The sequence below is a fragment of the Dunckerocampus dactyliophorus genome, chromosome 4 (assembly GCF_027744805.1).
Source record: "Dunckerocampus dactyliophorus isolate RoL2022-P2 chromosome 4, RoL_Ddac_1.1, whole genome shotgun sequence".
Lineage (NCBI taxonomy): Eukaryota > Metazoa > Chordata > Actinopteri > Syngnathiformes > Syngnathidae > Dunckerocampus > Dunckerocampus dactyliophorus.
Genome location: NC_072822.1, coordinates 8,218,805 through 8,245,334, shown reverse-complemented (window position 1 = coordinate 8,245,334; position 26,530 = coordinate 8,218,805). Strand labels below are relative to the sequence as shown.

Genomic DNA, 26,530 nt, shown 5'->3' with positions numbered 1-26,530 from the left:
CTCACACCTGACTCTCCCTGACAGTCTTCAGAAAGTATTCTACAGTGATGTCCGTTAGCACAATTTATATTTGGCCAAAATGACTCAACTCTAAAGCGTAGGGCTTATAACCTAAAGTGTATGCCGGCGTTTGATTCTGTAGGCTTGGATATGCACGTCGGCCTCGTTGTGACTGCCACAGGCCTGATAGCAGGGAGTGGGGTTTACGGTGTCTCCTCAGCCTCGCCGTAGACCTGGGAAGTCTTGATAAGACACCCGGGCTCTGAAGTTGCTAAAAAGACACATGGAGAGCGGAACAAAGAGATAGGCTAGCGAGGAGGAAGGTGGCTGATGAGGAGGTTATAAATAAAACTCATCCGCCGTTGGGTGTTGGTGCAAATCAGGCGTTTTTTTTTTTCTTTTCTGCCATTACATTAAAAATCCATAGAATCCTTTTAGTCACAGCTGGGGTGCGGGAGTCCCAATAGGGAACACAGTTAAGCACATGCACAAGCAGGTTTTAAGGGTTAATCTTTGTCCGTGGGTTTGAGTTAAATCTTGTCTGAAGGCATGTTTCAGTCTTGCCATTGGCTGTTTTTCTCACTATAAAGTATCACCATATAAAGAGATATTTGGTTCATAAACATGTCACACTGGATATCATTTACTGTATGTTTTAGGAGCTATCCACACAGAAACGTCAAAACAGCAAAGTATTTTATCGTTTCAGCCTCTCATCCACACGGGAACAGCGTTCTGGGTGCCTTGAAACAATATTTTTTGAAAACGGCTTCCAGAGTGGGAAAATCTGAAAACGGTGGCTTGTGGACGCACGGCCGTCACGTGACCTTTGACGACAAACCAACATCCATCCATCCATGTTCTAGGTCGCGGATATGCTGTAGCCTATCCCAGCTGACTTTGGGTGAGAGGTGGGGTACACCCTGGACTGGTCGCCAGCCAATCGCAGGGCACATATAGACAAACAACCATTCACACGCTCATTCATACATATGGACAATTTAGAGTCACCAATTAACCTAACATGCATGTTTTTGGAATGTGGGAGGAAACCGGAGTACCCACACACGCACGGGAACATGCAAACTCCACACAGAGATTTGAATACAGATCTTCCCGATCTCCCGACTGTGCGGCCAACATGCTAACCACTCGGCCACCGTGCGGCCCCGACAACATAATATCTGAATATTTTGAGTGTCACCGCAGTCGACCTTCTCCTAATATTTTCTTGTCTTATACTCCCAAAATGACGCACATGTAATTCCACTTTGTCGTAAGCCTAGACGAGCCTTGGAAAGCGGGAGACGACGGACTTGTGTGCATGCGTTCTTTCTTCTTCTATGGTTTGGTGTGTCACGTGGTTCCGTCCGCGTGTCTGTTCACAGCGCCACACGTAGGTGTGCCTTGTGTATTACATCGTTTTCACTCAGTTATCCGTGCCCCTCTGGATGCAACTATTTACTAATCCGGCACAGTGTGGACACAACTTTTTTTTTCAACTTGCTAAAAAAAAAAATCCCAAGAACATTCCGGTTTCCTCCCACATTCCAAAAACATGCATGTTAGGTTAATTGGTGACTCTAAATTGTCCATAGGTATGAATGTGAGTGTGAATGATTGTTTGTCTACATGTGCCCTGCAATTGGCTGGCGACCAGTCCAGGGTGTACCCCACCTGTCGCCTGAAGTCAGCTGGGATAGGCTCCAGCATACCCCCGCGACCCTAGTGAAGAGAAGCGGCATAGAAAATGTATGGATTCCCGTGTGGACCAGGGCCTTAGCTGTGCAACACTGTGTATCTGCAAGTGATGGTGCCGCACTTAATTTCTCAGTTTGACGTCGCAGTTGAACAGTAGCATCTCCAGCGAGGCACTTACGTTGACAGGAGTCATACATTTTTGAGAGCTCCATTTGAAACATGGGAAAGCCTTTCACACAGATCTTTTACTATTCTGAGAGTTGATAAGCTTACTTCTGCGGAAAGTGTTCTTGACCCAGGATGAAATATGCGTCTACATCTAGGAAGCCATCATGGCGACAAGTGAAGAGAGATGGGCATGTTTAGGTGCATTTTGACCAAATGTACCTGGAATTTTTAGCCTCTTTACAGACTTTTTTTACTGCTTGATTTTTCCCAAGAATCCCTGTATGGAACCGGTTAAAACTTGGCTAGATTTAGTTAGATTTAGATTTAGTTCCTCCTGAATCTCAACTCTTAGGGCCCTGGCATGTGTAGATGCTGTGTAATCAGTGTTTCAGCGCAGATGTGGGTAGTGGTGAGTTTGTGTAAGTGTTGACAAGCGTCTGCAGGTTCTAAAAACAAGGGTTGATGGATGGCTAGAGGACCTAGGTGAGAGGCAGTTTAGCGGCCGACAGAGAAGACATGACACGCCGGGATTGTTTTTGATTCGCTCATGAAAGACTACAGGATAGCAGTGGAATGTGGATGACACCTGAAGCTTCATCTCTGCTGCATTTTCTCTCTCACTTGTACTTGGGCTTTGTTTACTTTTTCACACTTCAAGGATAAAGTACAATCAAAGCTCTCATATCTGTTTTTTTTCCCCGCAGTGAGATGTTGAAAGAGGGAAACGGAATCTAGGCTACTGCACTGGGATGAATTAGATGTGTGATGTTACACCGCATGGATGGATGTTATTTCAGGAATGTATTGCTTTTTAGCATGCAGATTGCAAGCCTGATGCTTTTGCAAAAATCTATTTGCAATGCGAGTTGGTCCGGATGGATCGAATTAACTTGCAGTTCTACACTGGTAATGTAAAATGTTTGCAAACCCGTATTAATATGGACTTTAATATGAATCTCCTTATTGTGGCATCCCGTCAATGCTCTCATTATAGACGTTTATTTACCTAAACCGCAAAGACGACGGGCTCATGGGTTTATTGTAAACAACAGTGTGGAAAGTGTAATATGCATGAGTTTCACAACAACAGCTGAGTAGCGCAACATTTTAAAGCACATGCAGAGGTAGATAAAGCTGCTGCATGCTCAGACACTCATGATACACCAATGATTTTTGAACTAGTGCTAATTAGAGACATTAACGTGTATTTGCTTTTGTAGACCGCACACACCCGTAGACAAGAGGAGACTCTGCGGTTTATTGAATTGAAGTGTTAATTGGAGCATTTAGGGTTCATCAATATTATTACAATTCTTTGTAAAAGCAGCAGTCAATTAAATGGCCTCAAAGCTGAGCACCAATTAGTTGTGTGCGAGAGAATAGCATGAAGCCGGAAAAGGGGTGTCAAGTTTAACCTCCGGCACTCACTTCTACCTTCCTGTTGTGTTAGAAGCAATTGTAGCTGTCCGGCAAGTATTCTATACAGCAGATCTTTCAATTATGCAAATTACCGATTTGCCTCATGTTGGCAGCATCCTGAATCTGTCATTGGTTTTGAAATGCATTCACTTCAAATTGTTGCTTTAGTGATCTAAAATAGAGGTGTATGCCTAAAATTTGAAGTAATTGCACATTTTTGTGACAAATCAGTGTGATTTCTTGCCACTTTCACCTCCTTTGGCATGGCCCTTAAGAGTGTAGGCTAAGTAGAGGTGACGCGTTCACATGTACCAACCTCACAGCACAGTTGGAATTCATTATTCTGCGACTCGTTATTCACTTTTCTCCCCGCAAGCAATGGCCCTTCCTGTGTGGGTCATTTGTTATTGAAGCCCATCTGTGGCTTTACTTCCTGACAGCAATGCAAGTGTTGCTTTAGTTATGTAAAAGTTGCTGTAGTTATTGTGTTGTGCGTTCACTCGTTGTAAACCTGGTGTTTTGTTGGCTGAACTCGAAAGGGAGAAAACTTTGAAATTAGGGCAAACAACCCCTAGATGAGGCTGACGGCTGGTATATTTATATGCATCACCCAAAGTTCATTAATTCCTGAGTCAAGTTTGACCTGGCCTCTTCCTTCAAATCAAATTCTTAAGTACTCCAAGAGGTGAAAATGACTCTCCAGTTAAGGTTAATGTGGCTTCATTAAGCTTCACTTCAAACGTATTTTTTTTTTTAAGTTTCTCATTGCTGTAGAGCACAGAGTTCAGGCTGAGAGATGCACTGTGGAGATAATAACCCAGCCAACCTTTATATAACCATCCCTTACCTTGAGGGGGTGATGCGATACCAGGCTCATACTGTTAGATAAGGGCATCAAGGAGGATTTAATATGGTAAGTTTGAAACAATATGATTTAACAGCAGGAATAGACTGAAGAGATGTTTAATTGCATCCTGTGGATTTTTTTTTATTTTATTTTTTTTTAGTATAATGGGAAGTCATTGTATGAATAATAATACTAAGCTGATTGTTTATTTGCAGTTACAGTAAGTATCGTCATGTCATGTCCATTAAATAACATGAATGGTTTGGTTGTAATTAAAAGCTGGCATTGTTTGAAAAGTACTGAGGAAAAAATCTGAGGTTAGAAGAAGTTCAGCTTTCTTTTATGTGCAAGGTAGATTTACTAATTAGGCACCTTCATGACATTTATATTTATTCCTAACAAGTAGAATTACCAATCAGGGACAATGAATCCAAATTATTAGACAAAAAGGTGAACAACAGTTCTTCAAAAAGGCGTTCTTAGTCAAATCCAAGACACCTGTCAGAAATGATTGCTTCTATTTCCACCAGTTCATGGTTCCGTCTCTATCCTGTTGGGTCTCTGTCTCCCCAGAAGGTGAATTTGGGGTATGGTTATTTCATTTTCCTGTGCGGGTGTAACAAAGAGAACTACCACATGCCAGTTCTTTCTTCTGAATATTGTAACAGTCTATTGTGCCTGCTGGGCCCAATGGGATGATAGAAAGTCAGACACGGCCTAGCGAAGAAAATGACCAAAATAGGGGAAGCAGATAGATTCTGTTCCACACATTCATGATCCGGGACAATCAGAAAGAATTACAAGCCAATTTTACACAGAACGTTTTTTTTTTTAATCTTCCCCAAGAATGAGTCCATCACTCCCCTCACCACTTATCTGTTACTTTTGTCTGTGCCATCCTTTCAGACTATGAAATGGAGAGAGGTTATTCTCCCCCTCTTCTCCCTGTATGTTAATGACACGCTAATCTGTTCCTGAGCGAGTGCCTTAATGAGGGCGGCGCGCTCCTCACTCTGCTGGCTAGCGCCTGTTAAGATACCATTATGGAAATAGCTCGGAATCATGCGTCGTTCTGGGACCCGACTCAAATGTATGCCTTATTTCCACTTTTAAAGTTTTCCTCTGCCTCCTTAACAAGGCCGGTAGTTCCTCAGAGGGATGCAGCGGTAGATAAACAAACATGGTAATGACGAGCACGGGGTGAGGCTTCACACACGTTGAGCTTTGAGTGTAGTTTAGGCTAAATAGGCCACATAGGTTGCTGATACGTTGTTGCCGACAGAGAGCCATCCATCCATCCATTCGTTTTCTATGCCGCTTATCCTCACTAGGGTCGTGGGGGTACACCCTGGACATATAGACAAACAACCATTCACACTCACATTCATACCTATGGACAATTTAGAGTCGCCACCTAACCTAACATGCGTATTTGTGGAATGTGTGAAGAAAGCGCAGTACCCGGAGAAAACCCGCGCACGGGGAGAACACGCAAACTCCACAGATTCGAACCCAGATCTTCCAGATCTCCCGACTGTGTGGCCAACATGCTAACCACTCGGCCACCGTGGTTAGGTTGGGGAAAAAGTTCTATTTTTATGGGAATAAAGTCACAATATTACGAGAAAGGGATTTACAAGAACAAAGTTGAAATGTTTGGAAAATAAAAAACCCCCAGCAAAAACAGAGAAAGACTGAAGTTTCACCAATATCACAAAGCTGAGATGCAGTTTGTTATAAATACACATCATTTCTTAGCATATCTACATGTGTCACATGTAAAATATCAAAATGGCCCTTGCATCCTTTTGTTTTTCCTTTTATTATTTTTTTTAATCAGATTGGACACCTCTGATCTATATTATAGATATCCTCAACCAGTGATTTTGCAGTAGGTCGTATAAAACAGCAGCATGCTCTATCATATGTAGCAAATCTTTGACATGTGTTCTTTGAGCAGGTTCTTCAAAATGATGGCAATACAGTATATGGTGTCTTTGATTAAGTTTGGGTCTCGGGAAGCGGAAAAACTTTGGGAACCCCTTACTTTCTATGATGCTTTCAGAACAAAATAACAATCTGCGGAAACCCAAATTATTAACACACTGATCAGGTTTGAAAATCACAGTTCTTTGAATGTCCCTAAGATAACTCATAGTATGGGTGAGTGCTCATATACTGTACACTCCCTACAGCATTTTTCACTGAAGACTATCAAGATAACTGAATTGAACCAGGATGCCTGGAAATGTTCGTGAAATATGATTGTATCCACTCTGTTGCGGTATAAGACTGTATTTAGACAACACCATCCGAAGATTTGTATGGAAAGACATCATGGCTCTTTTCATTTACATGTACCTCGGACATGCCAGCATCAATACGAAGTGGCGGTTTCGCTCTTGAAACACAGGATTTGTCCACAAATACCACCCGACACTTTGAGATGTACAGCAGATTGCATTGAAACTGGTCTTTAATTAACTTCCCCCCCCCCAAAAGCAACTAATTGATTATTTTGTGCATAGCTGTCAGCACCACAGTCTTGGAACACCAGGGGTGAGGGGGTAAAATGCACTTCTAGAAGACAGTTTTTGGAGTAGGCAAGTGTGAGTGGAGTTTAAAGTGTTGCTAACATGATTCATCAACCTCGCTTAAATATGTTAGATATTGGTTGTAATTATGTTCTACATCGTTCGATTTTTTTTTTCTTTTTTTAAGCGAACGGTAAATTCGCAAAAATTCCATTTATAGTTCATGGCACCACCCATGACGAACTAGCTCTCACAGTTCAGCCACATTTTGGGGAGTGACATCACTCAGCTACACAAACATGGGGGTGCTTGAGAGCGAGGATGTTTACAGTGATTATAGCGAAGATTTGAGCTATGTGTCAATAGTTTTTGAGGAGAAAAGAAGAAAGAAACGATTGGAGATGAACTAGAGAACTTGTAGAACGTAGACATGTAGGCATGTAGATGAACGTCGGTTGCCTTCAAAACACAGAATGGTAAGTGTAAATACTGTAACTCTGGAGTCGCTTATCCTTCAATTATTGTTTTAAATCGGCTTCTTTATGAGAGTCGAGGTCTTTACAGCCTGGTATTGTATATTTCGCCGAGGTGGGCGTCCATCTGTCTCTCGCTAGTGGGGTTGAAATCTCATAATTGCTGTTAAGATGATGGAAACATGCATGAATCTTGTCTGACACTAGTCTTTAAAGGTCTACTAGAATTTGAAGACCATGGGGAGGCTTTCGTTCAGCATTTTCAAGCCCATACGTCAGTGAACCAGTCGTAACACCCAGCAGTTGTCACACTCAGGTGGATGGGGTGCTTATTAAGGTGTAGGCCAAGCTTAATAGCTTTTCACCTGCTTCTGCCTATAGGAGATATAGTGCATTTCTTTTTAATCTATTATCAGTCAAGCATTATTATAGTGCCATAAAATGTGATTTTTCCTGATGCGGCATATACGTGATCAAATGCACATAATGACAACGTTCTTGACCAGAAAGTACAGAAAATGTTTCATATTGGATTTAAATTGTACACTCCTGGTCAAAATTTTAAGACCAGCTGAAAAATAGCAACATTTTGTACATTTGGATCTTCTAAATAGAGCTTCAATATGCAAAAAGAAGAAATGGGAGTGAGACAATTTTTTTTTAGCAATTTATTACAAACAACCACTTTTTTTATCACCACAATTTTCCAAAATCATTGAAAAGCTATTCAACAAATCAACGGGTTGGACAAATTTATTAATAAGAATAAATTACTAGCGGACAGCCCATACGGACACAGAGCTAACATTTCAACTTCCATGGCACTAATTGAAATTACTGAGGACATTACAACGCTATAGACCGCAGGAAGTGCACAGCTGCAGTATTTATGGATTTGACAAAAGCATTCGATACAGTTAATCACAGCATTCTAATTCCAAAATTAGAAAGGCATGTAATCAAACAGGAAGTAATATGTGAAGCTAAATTTTAAATAAAAGTTTAAATATATGTAACGTGCAGAGTACCCCAGAGGTCAGTACTGGGACCAAAACTGTTCAACATATATTAATGACATCTGTAAAGTTACGACTGCCTTTTGTTGTGGAGAGAGAAACAGAAGAAATGACTATACTAAAAAGATGGTTTGATAAAAGTACATTATCTCTGAACCTAAGTAAAACTAAAATAATGCTATTTGGTAATAGCAGAAAGGATATGCACACACAAACACAAATTGACTGTGTGGGCATTGAAAGGGGGAACTAAAATAAATTTATGGGGGTCATAATAGATGAAAATATGAGCTGGAAATCTCACATTAAAAATATACTACATAAAGTGTCAAGAAATACCTCAATATTGAATAAAGCTATTTGTCTTTAACCAAAAATCACTCCATACTCTATTGCTCTCCAGTATTACCACATCTAACTTATTGTATGGCAATATAGGGTAACAACGATAAAAGTACACTCCACTCGCTAAATGTACTGCAAAAAAGATCAGTTGGCATAATCCATAATGCCGCGTATAGAGAACGTACAAACCCTCTATTTGTAAAATCACAATTATTGAAATTTGCTCATGCAGTACACAAACAACCTGTCACCAAAAATGCCATACAATTCTTCTCAACAAGAGAGGCGAAATATTACCTCAGGGAAAAACTAAACGTAAAACACTTATACGTGAGAACAATACTAAAAACCTTCAGCATTTCAGTATGTGGAATCAAATTATGGAACGGATTAAGCAAGGAACTCAATCTATGCTAAGCAGTAAGACAAGTCATTAGAAACTCCTTAAATTATCCTCAGGGTCATGGAACTAAAAAGTAAATTGGTAGACCCAAAAACACGTCACTGGCCCTGAGCCGACAAACCCAATTGGATGTCTGTCAACACACGGGACGATCCTCTGCTCAAATGAAGGTTCTTACTGGTGCTTAGTGCATTCCAATAACAATCAGGCGGCATCTGGAGAGAAGGGTTTTAAGAACAAAAAATCAAAGGCCTCGTCTCCTTCAACAGCACAAAATTGAAAGAAAGTTTTATACTCTGATGAGATGACGGTCCTGATGACTTCCAACGTTACTTGCATGACAAGGAGATCCCACCTGAGATGGTTTCCACACGCCACAGTGGAGGGGGTGCCATCATGATCTGGGGTGTTTTTTCCTTCAATGGGCCAATGCAGCTTGAGGTTGTGCAGGGGCGTCAAACGGAAGCTGGCTATGTGGAGATGTTGCAGGAGGCATCCCTCATGACTGAAGGCCCTCGTCTGTGTAGTGATGACTGGCTTTTTCAACAGGACAACACTGCAGTTCAGAATACCCGCCTGACATAGAACTTCTTCCAGAGGAGTAAACTCACTCTTTTGGATCATCCTGCGTGTCCTCCTGTTCTAGATCAACTGAGAACATTTGGGGATGGATGGCAAGGGAAGTTTTGAAAAATGGACATCAGTTCCAGACAGTGGATGCCCTCCGTGAAGTCATCTTCACCACCTGGAGCAACATTCCCACAGGCCTCCTGGAAACACTGGCATCAATCATGCCCAAACCAATTTTTGAGGTGATTAACAAGCATGACAAAGCCACTCAATACGGAGTCTTTTTTGAAAATGTTATTTCTATTTTAGGTGCGTTTCTGTTTTATTGAGAAAAAGTCTTTAAACTTTTGATCAGCTGATGAACAGCCTATTTCAGTTGGATGGCTGCAATAAATTGCTTTCTCCCAAAATGTTCTGTCTCACCCCCATTTTTTCTCTTTGCATTTTGAAGCTCTACTTTGAATCTCCTTAAAAAGTAAGCAGTGCAAAATGTAAATTCTTGCAGTTTTTCAGCTGGTAAAATTTTGACCAGGAGTGTCTTAGAGTCCTGTAAAATATCAAGAAAGTTCCAACCATTGCATTATTAAACTTTCTACATTGCAATTGCACCATAAAAATCTGTCAAGATGTCAAAGATAATGTTCACATTTTCAGAGTTGCTTTCACATGGTAATTGTGCAAAAGAATAACCCGCAGTGCTTTTCCGAGTATCAGCAAAGGCTTCTTGCCTGCAAAGCCACTTTCACCCGCAGCATTTATCAAATGACGCATTACAGACATGCCGGCTGGAGGTCTGATTAGACCGGGACTTGGTTTCTATTCAACTTTGACCACAGGAAAGAGGAGGAAAGACGTTTGAGGAGCTGTCAGATTTCCCTCGGGTAGGAGGGAAGTTTCCCATGCGGGTGATTGAAGGGCAAAGGGAGGTAGAGCGACTCGTCATCGAGAATGTGTCATAAAAGTTCAGTAGGGTTGCTGGCTTCAGCAAAAACAAACCCGTGTGGCTTTAACCCCATGAATTTAGTCCTGTGTATGTGTGCATGCAAGCCTGTGCTTGTTCCCTCTATGTTTTATGGTGAAATGAAGTGACAGTGATACATGTTGGATGTGGATGGGGAAACATCTATAAAGGATGCGGTTGTGGTATATATGTCTAGTCATTGACGTGGCGTTACCATACTCCTGCCACAAATACAAGATTTGTAGGGTGTCTAAAGTGATTCCCATGAACAACAAATTCAAAGGCATTGAGGCAAAGTGGAAAGTCTTTGGAAGTTTTTACTTTCGGAATCCTTCAGAAACGTTTACCTCATTACTGTTTCTGGTGTACAATGGAAGTGTTTGCACAGAGCTCTAATTATAAGCTCATATGTGTTCCTATAACATTTGACTTGGATTTGGGAATACAGTGGATCCCTGCATATTTGCCCCACCCCTAATGTAGACTATGTTGACTATGTTATGTAGATTATGTTGGAGAAGCGCCTTCTCCGACAGCTAGCTAGCTCACGTCCCAGCAGCCTGCGGAGGTCAATTTAGGTTGACCATTTTCCCAGATTTCGTTCCACTGTAACTAGTTTAATACTGTTCACGCCTAGTCTGACGTTTGCTTGCATGTGCTTTAGTGTTTTTGGAATATTACTGTACCGCCCCAAATGTATGATAATAATTTTACCCTAGAAAAAAAAGTCCTGTTTTATATGGGGTCTGCAGATTTTTAAAAAAACAACAGATGGCACAAAAAGACTTCTTACCAAGTGAGTCAGAGCTCTTCTTCCTGTCATTCACACGCACACGCACACCAGTGAACTGGTTATATGCAATGTGAAATCCTTTTTATTGCAAAGTACCTGTAATAATAAGTCTGTTCATATGAAAACATTTGGTGGCTTTTGGAAATAATTGTTAATAATGGTTAATGAGTAACTTTTCAAAATGTCACACAAATTTGTTGGAGTAGTTTGTCAGTTCATTTAGTTGAATAAATAGTGGCTTTGTCCTGCATTGGGTTTGTTCCGATTTTGGGCCCCAAAATGACAAAGCTTATCTATGGGGCCATTGCTCTACAGGAGGAAAAAACATTTCAATGCTCTTCAGGCATGCCTGGAGGCAGCCTGTGCAGTTCATGTATCTGCATCCTTGGCTTTGTGGCTTTCTACCATTGTTGTTCAGAGTGGCCCACTGGGTGCAGACAATCCCTGGCTTTGTGTGTGTGTGTGTGTGTGTGTGTGTGTGTGTGTGTCTGTGTCCTGCTGTGTACTGTACTGAATGGATTCAGGGGAACGAGGCGTGTGAAAATCCCACCCTTGCCTACCTAGCGACACTCAGCTGTGTGTGCAAGATAGAGTAGTGGGTGAACACCCCACACTGAAACAACCACTCTATTGTTGAGCAATACATACAGATTATTTATTGCCCTTTTACTTCATTAACTGAGAAACCTAATGAGCTGACAAATGACCTCCTAGGACAAGGTTGTTGGCTTCACTGACATGCATCATCACCTCCACTGCCACATCACAAGCACATGCAGGACTTTGTAAAACGACCTATAAATGTAATTGCGTTGCAATGGGCTAATTTTCACTGCGGACAAGGGGATCTCATTGCACGACATGGACAACTATAATAGAAAACACATGACATTAAGTTGAGTCACTCTCCATTGTGATGTAAGAAGACCACTCTGTTAAAATGGACTCTGTGTTCCTTGCTTGTACACAAGATGGACATTATGCATACGGGAATGTAAAAATGGCTGGCTTCCACCCTCCTTCAAAGGGTTTTTCTACAAAGTCTTTGGGAATTTTTGTCCATTCACCCAGGTGTTTGATGGCATTTATGCCAGGGCTCTCGAGTCCCACCTACCATGCCAAACTTATCCAAACATCGCCCTTGCTTTGTACACTGGGGCACAATCATGCTGGAACAGAAAAGGCTCTTCCTCAAGCTTCCTACAAAGTTGGAAGCTTTATATTGTCCAAAATGGTATGGTATGGCTTATTTGTTTCAGACACACAAGTTACATTACGGAACATCAATCCAACATGTCTGAAAAGGAGTTGGAAGAAGCGGAGCCTATTTAATCCTGCCCCTTCTCCATATCAATTAGGAATAATCCATTCACACCATATGTGTTCACACTAGGGCTGTCTTCAACTAGGATTTCATAGTTTCATCTGATTTGGTAGATTTTGCCCATAGTCGACTAATAGTTGACTGTTTTTTTGTTTTGTTTTTTAAGAGCAGAGCTAATGGCGATCTCGACAAATAAATACATCTCATTGGTGACTTTTTCCACCTCAAATAAACAGGCTAAAACGCTCAAATAAATAAGCATGGAAGATGTGCAACAACAACCTTAATTCATTTAGCGACACAGGAAGCAAGACGAATGAAACCGAAACACAGTCGCTGCCAGCGCACATCAGAAAAGTGCACATAGAATAGGAACAAAATGACTTGAAAAACAACTTGCCAAAACCGTCAGTTAGCAGCCTAATTTCTTGCATTGTAATTCACTGTCGGGATACCAAATGAAGTTGGCCTAACAGCTAACAGCATAGGTCTTCTGTCATTCTTAATTCTTTATTAACACAAATTAGGCTGTTTTAGGCTCAAACTAGGCTATTTATAACAAAAACAACAACATTCTTTGTAAAAATGTGTGCTCAGCAGCAGCCGTGGGCATTTCCCATGTAGTCAGAATGGTACAATCCGGATCACATGACATTTTTATATGATCTGATCGTGAGATTGATAGTCGAATCAGACTCCTCCAAATGGATCAGTCGACTATTCTAAGACACCCCTGTTTCACACCATATATTTTTTACAAACACTCATTGATGTAGATGTGATGTGATGTCTTTTGCTTTCAACCTGCTTCTCTGCTTCAGCAATGCCACCTTGTTTTTTTGTTGGTGAACTTTACGATGATAACAGGTGTGGTGATGTTATGCCTGCCAGACACTGAAATGCATGTATCGATGTTGTTGACATCTACATCCACCCCCTTTGATTGCAGAAAGTTGGCCGCCTTTTTCTCTGTTCAAGCAACATCATCTTGTTTTCCTCTTCTGTTATCAGCTGCCCTGGCGTCAGGCTTGCACATAATGTGGCACACAGTCACAGTCACATTGATCATGCGTGTGTACTGCTCCAAATCATCAATCTTACTCACAATTTGAGATATAATGGGACCATTTTCATCATTTTGGTTATTTAAGGCATCCAGCTACCGGTCTACCAGCCCATCAATTTCTTCGTGTCATTGTGCTGTTTGTCTCTTATTTTGTTCAACCTGTCTCTCATGTCCTTCAGCATCATAATTACTTGTCAGAGGCTTCCTAGTTCCCGACAGAAGCCTTTTTTCTGTCCATTCTGTTGGCGGTCTCTGGCGTTGAAGTTTGGACATTAGCGACAGTTAGCTTGTCTTGCTAGAGATTGTCGGCCATTGTAACTTGTTTTTTATTTTTATTTTGACAAGATAGTTCCCCGAGCCAGACGCTATTCAAGCCAGTGGTGTCAACAAACAGATCTGTAATTATGGTTGAGAGCTGTTTTGGGAAAATGTGCCAAAATAGTCTGAAACTTTTGGATCAGCGCAGCTCTCTTTTCAGTGCGCCTGTCCTCACAGAAAGTGACGACAAAAAAAATATATATATATATACAATATGGCTGTCAAAAATAGCACGTTAACGGCTAATATATTTGATTAATTATGTTAATTTTTTAGCGTGATTAACATACACGCTTAATGGCAAGCCACGGCTGTCTATTATGACGACAGACGGCGGCACAGTGTAGCTCCCCACAGAGTCACATAGTGTCGGACACTTTTCTAACTTTATTCTTGCCTGAACACATCAGCAGCAGTGCAATCCAACACCATATATGTACTCCTGCTCCAAACAAACACGTCTCTAGTCCATTCATTGCAACACTTCCTCATTGTCACGAGACAGACCGCGAGATGCGTTCACTGACATGCCGAACATCACAACAACGTCTTTATTATGCGTGTATGGGTGGTCTAAATCAACAGAAATGCATTGAATATCAATAAGTGGATATTCTTATCACTCGCTTTGCAGCTCTTAATGCGGAAGTACAATTTGCTGGATTTAAGTGTGCTCGGAAATCCCAGAAAATTCACTCAAAACATATGATTTCAACTTTGACGTGGTGTCCTTGAACACCACTCCTCATTGCTCATAACAACACAGTTAAAGTCTGATTCAAATATTCCGCTATTAAAGAAACCAGTGTTAGGTAAATAGATTTGCAGACGTGTGGCATCTCTTAACTTGATTTACATTTTAAGTCAGTTTGGCTCTGTTAATACATACAAATATATATAACCCTGCTCTTAAAATACAGTAAAAATGAGCATATTTTGGACATGATAATTGTAATGATAATGGTTTAATTTCTTTTGAACATGCATACAAGTTGCATTGGAATACATCACACAGTACAATTTACGGTTCTGCATGTCCAAAAAGGAGTAGGAAGAAGCAAATCTTATTTAATCCTGCACCCCTGTTTCCTGTTTTCCTGTTTCACATCAATTGCAATACATGTGTTCACTTCCTGTATTCCAAATGTGCTCTTTGCTAGTTTAACATACATAGGAACATGATAAGGTAATATGATAAGGTACAATAAGGTAACAGTGTTCTATAGTGATTAAGCATGATTAATTAATTTGAAAACCGTGATTAATCTGATTACAATTTTTAAATAATTTGACAGCCCTAATACTGTATATACACTGCCAGTCAAAAGTTTTAGAACATCATGATTTTTCCAGCTATTTATTGAAATTCAAGTGGTTCAAGTCCAATGAATAGCTTGGAATGGTACAAAGGTAAGTGGTAAAGTGCCAGAGGTTAAACAAAAAAAAAGTAAGGTTACCCAAAACTGAAAAATAATGTGTATTTTAGAGGCCTGTTGCAGGGACCACAAAACAATTTAAAGCTATTCTGCTGAAATGGAGGTTGATCAAGCCTTGGCAGTTGTTGTAACTAATTCCTACAGGTGTTCCAAGTTCTGGAGGCTTACTACCTCCTCTGTCTGCATAAAAACAGTGTTCGGAACACACTGTGCTACTATACCCTCGTGAACATCAGTTGAACAGCATTCTACTGGAGAAAGTCATTTGTTGCTACAAAAATGGCAAGGAAAATGGGAATTAACAATGGAAGAGAGACAGACCATCTTAACACTTAAAAATGTAGGTTTTAAAAATGTAGGTGTTCTAAAACTTTTGACCGGTGGTGTATACCTTGGTAAGATGAACATCTATTTCAATACCCAGGTGTCTCATTGACTAACTTAGAGGTGCGTCCCAATGCATTTGCCCATATACTGTCTTGTACCCGGGAATTCTGCAAATAGTGTGTCCTAATTAGACACCAGTTGCGTCTGATCTCAAATTGTGCCTCTTTTTTTGCCCTTCAGGAAAATAAACATGGTCATTTTAATTACCTCGATTCATAGACACCATTGTTAATACGTGGCCATGAAAGAACGGCTGAGCACTTCTTGCCGTTTATATGCATTTCTCCAGATGAATCCTTTTTTTTTTTTACTATTGGTTAAACTTTAGTTTTACTTGATAGATAACATTTTAACCAAGCAACATTACTTACTCAAAAATGATAACAAATCTACAGCATGTATAGTATTGTTTATTCTCAAAATCTCACCCCCCCACCATAGATGCATCCTGCCTCTGCAGCTTATGAAGAAATACAATAAATGAAACCTTGTTGGTCATCTGAGACAATGGAGACGGATATGAGAGTGGTAACCTCAGGTGAAAGCAGAGTTGTTGTTTTTTTGTCCCTGACCACAACACAGGATGTGGTGGAATTTAATTTGGGAGGGGGATTGATTGAAGGCACACACAAGCAAATTACCACTGACCACACACACAAGCTCCAACTGGGCAGACCGGGCACAGGTGACCTCTTCCATGGGAAACAAAACCAATAGACAAATAGGAGGATGTGATTTGTTTAGCCTTAGTTGCTACTTCCTATTGCTTGTAAATGCCATATTGTCTGGTCTTGTCATGTGGTCTTGTCATGTGTTGAGTAAAGATGTTTGAGGGTTTTTAATAAGATCCCTTTTTAAAAACATATATTTTTTTATATTGAGAATTTATAGAATTCTTTGCTCCTCTCCTGTCCTCCCTGCTGTCTCCCTTTTTAGATTGTTGTTGTGTTTGTGCTCTTGTCTCCCCCGGCATGTAGACATATGCCCTGTTTTTCCACTAATTGGTCCTCTCTATTAATGCGGGAATCTGCAGTGATGTCATGGGGGACGCAGGCAAAGCCAACTCAACATCGGCCCACAGTGGGGCTAAGGATGGACGGCTCACTGATGGCCTGTTAAAACAAGCTGCCACTTAATGCATGACGTGAGGCCAAGTTGTAGCAGCAAAGGAATATATTAAGTAAGGGAGGTACAGCGAGGCAGAACCACCTTGACGTTAAAGAAAGACCTCCCGTCATGTTAGTGGAGGCTGCAGGCAGTGATTGTGAAACAGCATGCATTGTCGGACAGGAGGGGGGTCACAGGCAGTCAGCAGTGCAGCTGCGTGTCTGTAAGCTTGTGATTTGGGCTTAATTGTGCATATGAACTTGCAATGGTAGTGTCTGCATTGCTTTTGTGCTTTTTATTTAGAGGCATGAACCAAGAAGAAACCCATCAAAAGGTGTGGACCCAGATCCACCCCGCCACTCCCTTTTTGTTCCTTAATTTATCAGAGAATAATGCATGAAGCCTAGTCACTAAATATAAGTTGCTGGGTATCTGTGATGGTGCACAATGTGTTGCTGGTCTAGATTAATCTGAAAAGGATGCAAAGTGTGTTGTTTGACCTTGGCAAAGGTCAGACTTGCTGTATGCTACATGAGGAGATATTAGATCCATGGGTGATTTTGTGTTTGTAGAAGGCATACCCAGTTTTATTTGGATAATTTTGTGTGTCCCACATTATACCTTGTACAATAGTGTCATGTTAAGGGAGTGGGACAGGAGGACACACTAGCCAGCACACTAGCATATCTATGTGAGCTACTGTGCTAACATAATAGTCACATTTGAACGGCAACATCATGCTAGGTTTGCCTGTTTGCTCAAGAAAAACAACATGAAGAAACGTACAGCTGCCACATCTGTAGCTGACTGACAAATTGTACACATTGTAAAGCCTGCTTTTACAAAGCTGAAGTGGTGGGTGTACACATCGTGATCATGCCTCTCTAGTTTTCTATGACTTTACCCAATGCTTGCATTCTTGTGTTCATACGTAAGAGCAGCCCTTCACTTTTTTGTTTTAGTTTGTGTTGTGTGCGTCTGTTGTCAAAAAAAACCTGCCTTGACCCAGCTTGTCCAATCTCTCACACACCACAACCAAAGCAAATGTTTTGTTTTGTCTGCCTTTTTTTTGTGTACAGTATTTTACACTCCCCACTTCTAAGTCTCTCGGCTACATATAGTTTGCTTACTGTTGTTCATTTTAGTTTAACACCGGCATCGAAGGAGCTGTCCAAAAAAAAATAAAAGAAAAACATAAAGAATTGTCAGATTTGGAATGCTCAAAGCTCATGGATTCATTGATGTTTTATTGAATGAGCATCTTTGAAAGAGATATTGCTCTTGTGGGCCGCATGGTGGCCGAGTGGTTAGCATTCTGGCCACACAGTCGGGAGATCGGGAAGACCTGGGTTGGAATCTGTGTGTGGCGTTTGTATGTTCTCCCCGGGCGTGGGATTTCTCCGGGTACTTTCCTCCCAAATTCCAAAAAACATTCATGTTAGGTTAATTGGCGACTCTAAATTGTCAATAGTTAGGAATGCACATGTCAGTGTGAATGATTGTTTGTCTATATGTGCCCTGCGACTGATTGGCTGGCGACCAGTCCAGGGTGTCAGTTGGGATAGGCTCCAGCATACCCTCGCGGCCCTAATTAGGATAAGCGGCATAGAAACTAGATGGATGGATATTGCTCTTGTTGTTGTCATTGCTGCCATTGTCCGACGTTTAGCAAAGTCTTCATATTCATTTCTGATGTCTGAATTCTACTGGAATTTACTTTGCACAGGTCTGCATTTTTTTTGGTTCCGATTTTAAATACAGAGGTTGACTGACACTTTCTAGTGTTTGGCTTTGACAACCCTCATTCGTTACTTTCGACAGGCTTTTAGAGCATGTCTGACGTTTTGAGGTTCCGTGACAGTCACTTTGTGATGGCTCCAACGCACTGCAATGCTGCGGATGAGGACACCGGTGTCCTTTCTCAGCAACGCTTAGATGCTGTTCTTCAGGCTGGCTCAGGCTCAGAAGGTCATGGGAAGACTAAACATTCTGCAAAACAATCCCAAACTGCAGCAGCGACAGTGTTTGCTCAACAAGTCTTAGAAGCCACTGAAAAGGTTGCATATTGGGGATTGCTTTCATTAATTAAGGGAGAAAAAAAAACACATTTTTATATTTGTGATTAGGCCAAAGACTGTAGAGAAACACCAGAAAATGTTGTGATAAAACATTGACTTGTACTGTGAGCTGCAAACAAATATGCGGAGCAATATATGGAACGATGAAAATGTCAAAATGTCTTTTATCTTTCTTTTTTTTTTGGAAAGTTTGTTTTTCTTTCTGTTAGTTTATGCTCTCTAATGTGCTGGGATTCCCTCAGCATGTAACCTACATACACGTGATGTTGCCTGACATTGCGAAGCATTCGGAACACCGGATCCAAGTAAATTAATGATGATCGTCCTGTCTTATTTTGGTGTCTGTCTCAAGCTTTCCAACTCGCACGGATGAGCTGGTCCCCACACAACTTGGATGAGCTGGTCCCCACACAACTTGGATGAGCTGGTCCCCACACAACTTGGATGAGCTGGTCCCCACACAACTTTGGTGGAGGATGATGATGTTGGCACATTGACTTTAATACATAGTGTCACATTTAACGTCATTGTAAAGAGATGCTTCACACTTACAAAACGGGAAACAGGTCGAGCACTATCCAGAGGAAATAAGTGAAATGAAATAACTTCCAGGATCAAACTGTTTCCATCATAAGAAGGAAGGGGTAGGATTAAATTAGATCTGCTTTTTCCCTACTCCTTTTCCGGCATGTTGAATTGTGCAAGTGTTAAGCACATTGGAAATAAACTAAACCATCACCATTACCATAAAACCATGATTCACTTTACAGGTAATGTTTTAAGTCACATTGAAAAAATCTCAACTGTCATGCAAGCGTAAAGGTAAGTTAACCACCTGAAATTGGTAAAGCTTACATGACACAATGACAAACACACAGAGGAGGGGGATTGCTGGTTCAAGGTCAATTTCATTCTGCTCTACGTTTCCTCCTAGCCATCACATGTGCTCTCTACCAGAGGTGGGAGAAAGTCAGTGTTTTGCAAGTCTCAATTATGTCTCAAGTCTTTAATCTCAAGTCTCAGGTTGAGTCTTAAGTAAGGACCTGCAAGTCCAAGTCAAGTCTCAAGTGAAAACAAGACAGATCGAGTCAAGTCTGAAGTCATAGTCTTGAAATTTTTTTTATTCTTTTTAAGTTCTAAGCATTGTTTAGTGTCTCCCAAATAAATTGCCATTTTAACAATCTATTACATTTGACAAATATAATTCATCATTTTCAGTTTGGATTTTTTTGACATGTACAGTATGACATCCCCATCAGCAGTGGACTATTTCAACAGTCACTTACACCCCCACCCCCCCATTTGGTCCCACGAGTCCAGTTCTGGTTGGATTTCTGTGACGAGGAACGTAGTTCTGCTTAGTTGCTGGGTCATTTAAGTAAAAAGTTTCGCTTCTCAAAGCGATATGCGTTCAAAAGAGTAATACATTTGCTTCGTAAAAATGCCTCCTCATAAAAATCAGACCTCACAAATCGCTCGGCGTGATATTTGTCTCCCGCCATGTCCCTGCGCACTGTCGCCTCTCTATTTGTGTGTATGTGATGAAGACGCTCGCATCTTGTTGCATTGTGGAACACATAAACAAGATGGCAATACAATATTTTGAATGGGGACACATTTTAGTCAACACACTCATTGAAAAACTCAAGTATCAGTCGTCAGACTAAAGTCTGAGTCAAGTCCCGAATCATTGATGTCAAAGTTTGAGTCATGATGTCAAAGTTCAAATCGAGTTGCGAGTCGTTGATGATATTGTCAAGTCGATCCAAAGTCATCAAAATTGTGACTCGGGTCCACACCTCTGCCTTCCACTATGGGTTTGCGTGTGATTTAAAGGCGGGATGGGCAAATTTTTGATCTTAAGGACCAAATTTGCTGACAGACAAGGAAGGCCATTTGTAATTGAGGGGAACAATGAGCTAACTGTAATGTGTCTAATATCTATCAACCCAATTAAGAAACCAATTGATGGGGAAAAAAGTAGCAAATTGAGTCCAGCACTTGTCATACTTCACCACTCCTACTTCAGAGGCATATTTTCCCTTTCATTTTGGTCCAAATTTTGTGCAACTTCTCTGGTGTTCGACTTTATAGTCCTATAGTAGCGTGAAGTCTCCAGGAAATAAATGCAAGCCTGTGTTAATGCCATGTGATGTGTGCGTGTGTGTAAGTGGTTGTCGAGGGCTGCGATGATGAAGATGATGTGTCCTATCCCCATTAGTGTTAGCCTAGATCTGTCAGAGCTTTGTTGCGTTCCTCCTTGGCAAAATCCCAGCCCTTGGGAACAAGGGGATGGGCCAAACACACGCTGTCTGTTCTAAAGACGCAACCTGCAATGTCTGGGAAGTCTGTTATTCTCAAATTCAACACCTTTAACAGAAATGGGTGATTAAAAACATAAACAGCAGCGCAGTTCTTCAACAGACACACACACACACACTATGCATGCTATTTTCCGAGTTGATCGACGCAACAAATTAATAAGTAGCATTAACCTCCGTGCTGAGGCAGTCCCAGCAGTGTTCCCTCGGTTAATTCAACCATGTCCTACATTCTCCTTCTGCTGTGGAGACGAGAGCTGGTTGGGGGGGACTTTGATAAAGAGATGCGCTCTCTGTTATGAACTTGAACATTGTCACTAATTAATATCCCTGCCATTAATTTGTTGCGACACGGCATCTGACAGCGCCCGTCCACCTAACCAGCCAGTTAGCTTGAAGCCTGGAAGATGTGTTTAGTCTCCACACTGCACACTCACTGCCTGCTCTGGAACTGACATGTGGGCTCTTTGGGACTTTAAGCACAATTTTTCTGTGATATTTAGTTTTTTGTTCAATCGGTCCAGCTCCGGCTCCAGCAGAGTAAGTCTGCTTTTATTACATTTGATGACAGAGTGCACTTTGGCTAGAATTGGTACGATGCACAGAAGCATTTCACAACTTTTGACAGGAACGAGAACGAGTGTGTCACGTACAGGTCGTTGCCGATGGTAGCTTTTTTGCGCAATCTAATTTTCTGATGACACGGTGAGTACCCCACAGTGATGGCTGACCTCAGTTACCTCATCACAGCTTGTGAGGTTTGTTGACTGCAACTACCAGGAAGTAAGCAGGTGTAGCACACAAGGACCACCAAGTAAAAAATATATACTTTATGTGCACTTTAGTGTGGTTTGCTTAGTGTTTACACAGGTATTTTTACGCTGTAATGACATATACCGTACATAAAGTAAGGACAGCTTTCCTGACATATGACATAACCTCGATATTTCCAACCAAAATGTCATCTAGCGGGTTAAATACGTAGCTTGTGTTTATATTCTGCTGTATTTACACAATATGTATTGTATAACATATTTTCTCTTCCATATTTGTAATTTCTGCATGCTTTTTGTGAGAATCTTTAGCGCCGGTCTGTGTCTTTGCTCCACGCAGTGTTCACATTTGAGCTGAAGTGGACACCGGGGTTTGTGTGAACATAACAAGCAGAGCGAACGCACCAGAGTTTGTGTTTGTGTGAACGCAGCCTTAGCGAACATAGGTTGCAAACCTTATTTTTTTGTTAAGTCCTTGAGCGTGCTGCCTCTCACATTCTAAAACCAAAAGCAGAAAAGATGTGGAAATGCCAGGACCTTGCCTTTGCTTGATGTGTATTTTTGAAGGCGCTGACGGATAAGAGGTTGGAGACATGCACATGTTGACTAGCGTGCAGTAAGAATGAATGAAGACTTTTATGGAAAGCAGAACTCATCAGAAAGCAGCTGAAGAAATCATCACTCTCATCATTTCTTTTCATCATTCGCTCTGCCCGAGTGACCAAACATATGTTTTTGTTGGGTTTCCTCTCTCTCTATCGCTCAAGGTCCAGGAAAACGTCTTTGTTGAGTTTAACCACCAGGAGCTGCTTGAGTTCTACAACAAGGTCAGTTTATATTTCTATATATGTGTGTGCGTGTGTGCTCGCGTGTGTGTCCGTGTCAACTTCCTCTTACTCAAACTTCCTTTTTCTTGCAGCTTGAAATTGTACAAGGCCAATTGGATTCCCTGACTTGAGCTTTGTAGAACACAGACACACACACACAAACACACACTTTGGTTGTGTTTGAATGACAGCTTGGAGGATATTTGGAAGAAAAAAAACACACACAAGCCCTTTTTGAAAGCAACACGTATTTTCTTCTTCAATAAAAGGTTTGTGTGTCATACTTTCATTGACGGGCTGTTGGAGGAATGTAACTTCAGAGGTTGTCAATAAAACAATTCTTAAATAAGTGTTGTCTCTGTTATATTTATTGTGTGTGCTATCATTTTGTCTTCTCAGACAAAAATCAGAAAAAGGAAATCAATATCAAAATACAATTTCAAATAAAAACATGCAATTTTGCAACTAAGAGAGTGGATGTGGATGTGGAGGTGAAAGCCGTTGTTGTTGTTACATATTATTTAGTGAAGGCTCGTTATTCCCATTAAGTTGCTGGCAAAACAGATGGACGTTCCTGAAGTCCTTGTCTGTGTCCCTATCCACAGCTATCCATACTTGTGTGTGTAAGTACCCTCCCTCTTCTAAGTCATGCCAGTAAGAACTGAACAGTATTCTCTTTGTGAAGGCACAATTTGTCATTTGGATCTTGTGCAGACAGGTGAGTGTCTGAATTTCAGCATCTGCATGTCCACACTGCATTTTTTTTGTAATTAAAATGTTCTTTCAGGTCAGATTTGACCATTACTGCCACCAAACACTTGCAGTAGCCAATGCTGGGCCACAGTTCAGCAGTGTGAAGAACCTATGGACAAACAAAGGTACTCACGGAGTCAGAGTGGTGCCAGGTGAGTTCTTCTCAGAGCTTCTCAAGGGTGCCAGCTAGCATTTCAGGGTGAGAGAAAACTTGGATTTGCTCCTGCAGTACATGTGTGGATCAATAGATGCAGATCCACAGCCGAAATTGACTTGCAAAGTAAACATTCACATTTCTTCTCATTTTCATGGTATTACTGATAAATACTATTAACTCCACTGCTGCCCTCTTTTCACACCTTCTATTTCTTTGGTGTTTGTTTCCTTTCTTCCTCTTTAGGAGTTAATGTCGCTTGGCAAACTAGCTCATTTGCGCATTATTGTCAACTACTGGACTGAAGTGTGGAGCACAAGTTTGTCAGCAACAAAAAATATTCAATTCTAATCAAATAAAATGGGCAAATTAACTTGTAGCGTTGCCAACTTCTACAAAAATAAATAACAGACACCTTGTTGGCTGGGCCAACCAACCCGACTGTTTTGGGTTTTTCTTTACCTTTAATTGTGTGGAACAAATTCTGTACTAATTGACACAAACCCGAATTTAATTTGATGCCTGTTTTAGAGTACAGTGTTCCCTCGCTCTATCGTGGTTCACCTTTCATGGATTTGCGGTTTCGCAAATTTTTTTTTGTGCTTCTTTGGGTTTTTTATTACAGCGTATGAACGCTGTTACAGGCCGAGCCTGGCCCTTTAAGAATAATTGCATTGTGGGAAGTTGAGAATCTCTATCTTCCCTCTGTCACACCGCCTATTGTTTTCTGCATCCTGATTGGCTGTAGACCATTGTCAATCAATGCTGCCCTGCCATGTCTCATGTGTCATGCTAGCTTGCTTGCTTGCTAGCTTATAAATGAATATTTGGATCATCTGCAGCAATATGTTTTAACAAGGATACAAAAATGCTACAGTACAGTGAAACGGTGTCAGGATGAAAAGGCACGGTCTCAGGAGTGAAATATGCATGAGTGACTTAATACTTTCTCATGGTGATCATTAAGGTGGATCATTACAATTCAAACAAAGGTTTGGACTTTTTTGAGTGTTTAAACAAGAGAGAAATGTGATAGAGATACAATGGCGAAAAGAAAAACAAACTTAAGATTTTCACCCAACGGTGTTAACCGTGTGTAACTGCTTTAACCAGAGATCACTGGACCTTAATACCTGTATTATTTATTATTTTATTTTCATTTTCTATTTGGAGATTGGTGAAAGAACACAGCAATATTCCCACCTGGTGGTCGAACCTGAAGGTTGCAGTCACCACTTGAGACTACAGTCGTCCCTTGCATTATCCCGGTTCAATTATCGCTCCCTCGCTTATCGCGTTTTTTTTTCAGAAATTAATTAATTAATCAATCAATGTTGCAGCATAACAGTTGCAAAGTGGTGCAAACAATGAATAATAGGCGTGTAAAGGTGACTATAGGGGCCTTATTAGATGGCCACTGGACTCCAATAATGTTAAAAACCGTATTTAGAAAGTCATAAGCACATTTCCTATGCTCCAACATAGAAAATATGCCATTTATCAACAATCCTATATCACGGAAATTCATTTAACGCGGTCGTGTCAGGAACCAATAAACGACGTAACGCGTATCGAATCATCTCTCACAAAGAAGTATACACCACTACTTTTTACAGTATATATTTACAGTACATTACCCCATCCCTATGGTCTAATGGTCATATGTCCCGATATATATTTTTCTCACACCACACAGGAAGTGTCGTGTGTTCCAGCGAAGTGGATACCAATGAAGAAGCCATGTGACTGTGGCCTCCCAATTTTTGACAGAGCGGAGTTGGAGAAAACTGGTTGCCTTCTCCAATTTGAAGTCCCCCCTCTGTTACCATTCAGAAGGCCCAGCTTGTTGAGCACTGCTCCAAGGCAGTCATCGACACGCATTTCCATTTCAAAGTTAGCCACATGGCTCATGTGGTGAATGAGTGAGCACAATTTGGCTCTCTGTGTGGAAGCTGGAGTTTGGTTGATTGAGTTGAAAGAAATTGATTTTGGGTGCTGAAATTTAGCTGTATTAACTACTGCTGCTGCTGTGTCGGCTTTGGAGCTTTTTCAAATTGCTAGAGAGACTGCAGTGTTGCACTGTGGTGTCTGCAAATCGAAGCCATGATGCTGGTGTGGTGTAGGCCGCAACATAAGGTACACTTGCACACTCTAATGCAGTTTTTCGCAATTATTTTCAGTCATGCTGCCCCTAAGGAACAGTTTTTTTTGTGCAACTAGAATAATAAAGAAAAGAATAATCCTCCTCCCAAATTGAAATACTGTTGAGAACCTCAAAATATTTATTTAATTATCTGTACGAACCACTGTATGAGTTGCTGGCAGCAGCTGTCTGATTATCATTGTAATATTTAAACAAGACTACAAGACTACAATGTGTATTTTTTATCGATATTAACACAGTAACATTCAGTATGTTTCAAAACTGGAAACATTGGTCACTTGTTAGCTTTATCAGCTTTTCAAAAAGGTATATGACCTTTTGTATTGTACTTAGTAACAGTATTACTTGTAGTTGTTGGGAAGTAGCTACTGTTGTGGGGATGTTCAATGTGCCATTCGTGTCTTTGCCTGGTGTTGTTCGTTTGTTGTGCTTTGTTATGCATCATCTGTTTAAGTGGGCTGAACATTTAAATGTATAGTTAGTTGTCATATTTGGAGGTGTTCGAAATCGCCATGTAAATGTCATGCTCCGCAAGACTGGGTGACTTCCTGTCTGGTGCTCTTATTTTGTGTGGTGTACTTCCTGTCGGGTG

General features: G+C 40.9%; 1 protein-coding gene across 3 annotated transcripts in view; it reads left to right on the top strand.

Moving 5' to 3' along the window:
* The window catches only part of commd10 (COMM domain containing 10), a 58,596-nt gene extending 35,358 nt beyond the window's left edge, over positions 1 to 23,238 (top strand). The window contains exons 6-7 of one of the 3 annotated variants that reach the window (XM_054773026.1): positions 22,808 to 22,867; positions 22,960 to 23,238. In XM_054773026.1, coding sequence (XP_054629001.1) covers positions 22,808 to 22,867; positions 22,960 to 22,998 — 99 coding nt within the window. In that variant the 3' untranslated portion in view covers positions 22,999 to 23,238. The other 2 variants (XM_054773027.1, XM_054773028.1) reach the window with 2 other exon arrangements.
* The last annotated feature ends 3,292 nt before the right edge of the window (positions 23,239 to 26,530 follow it).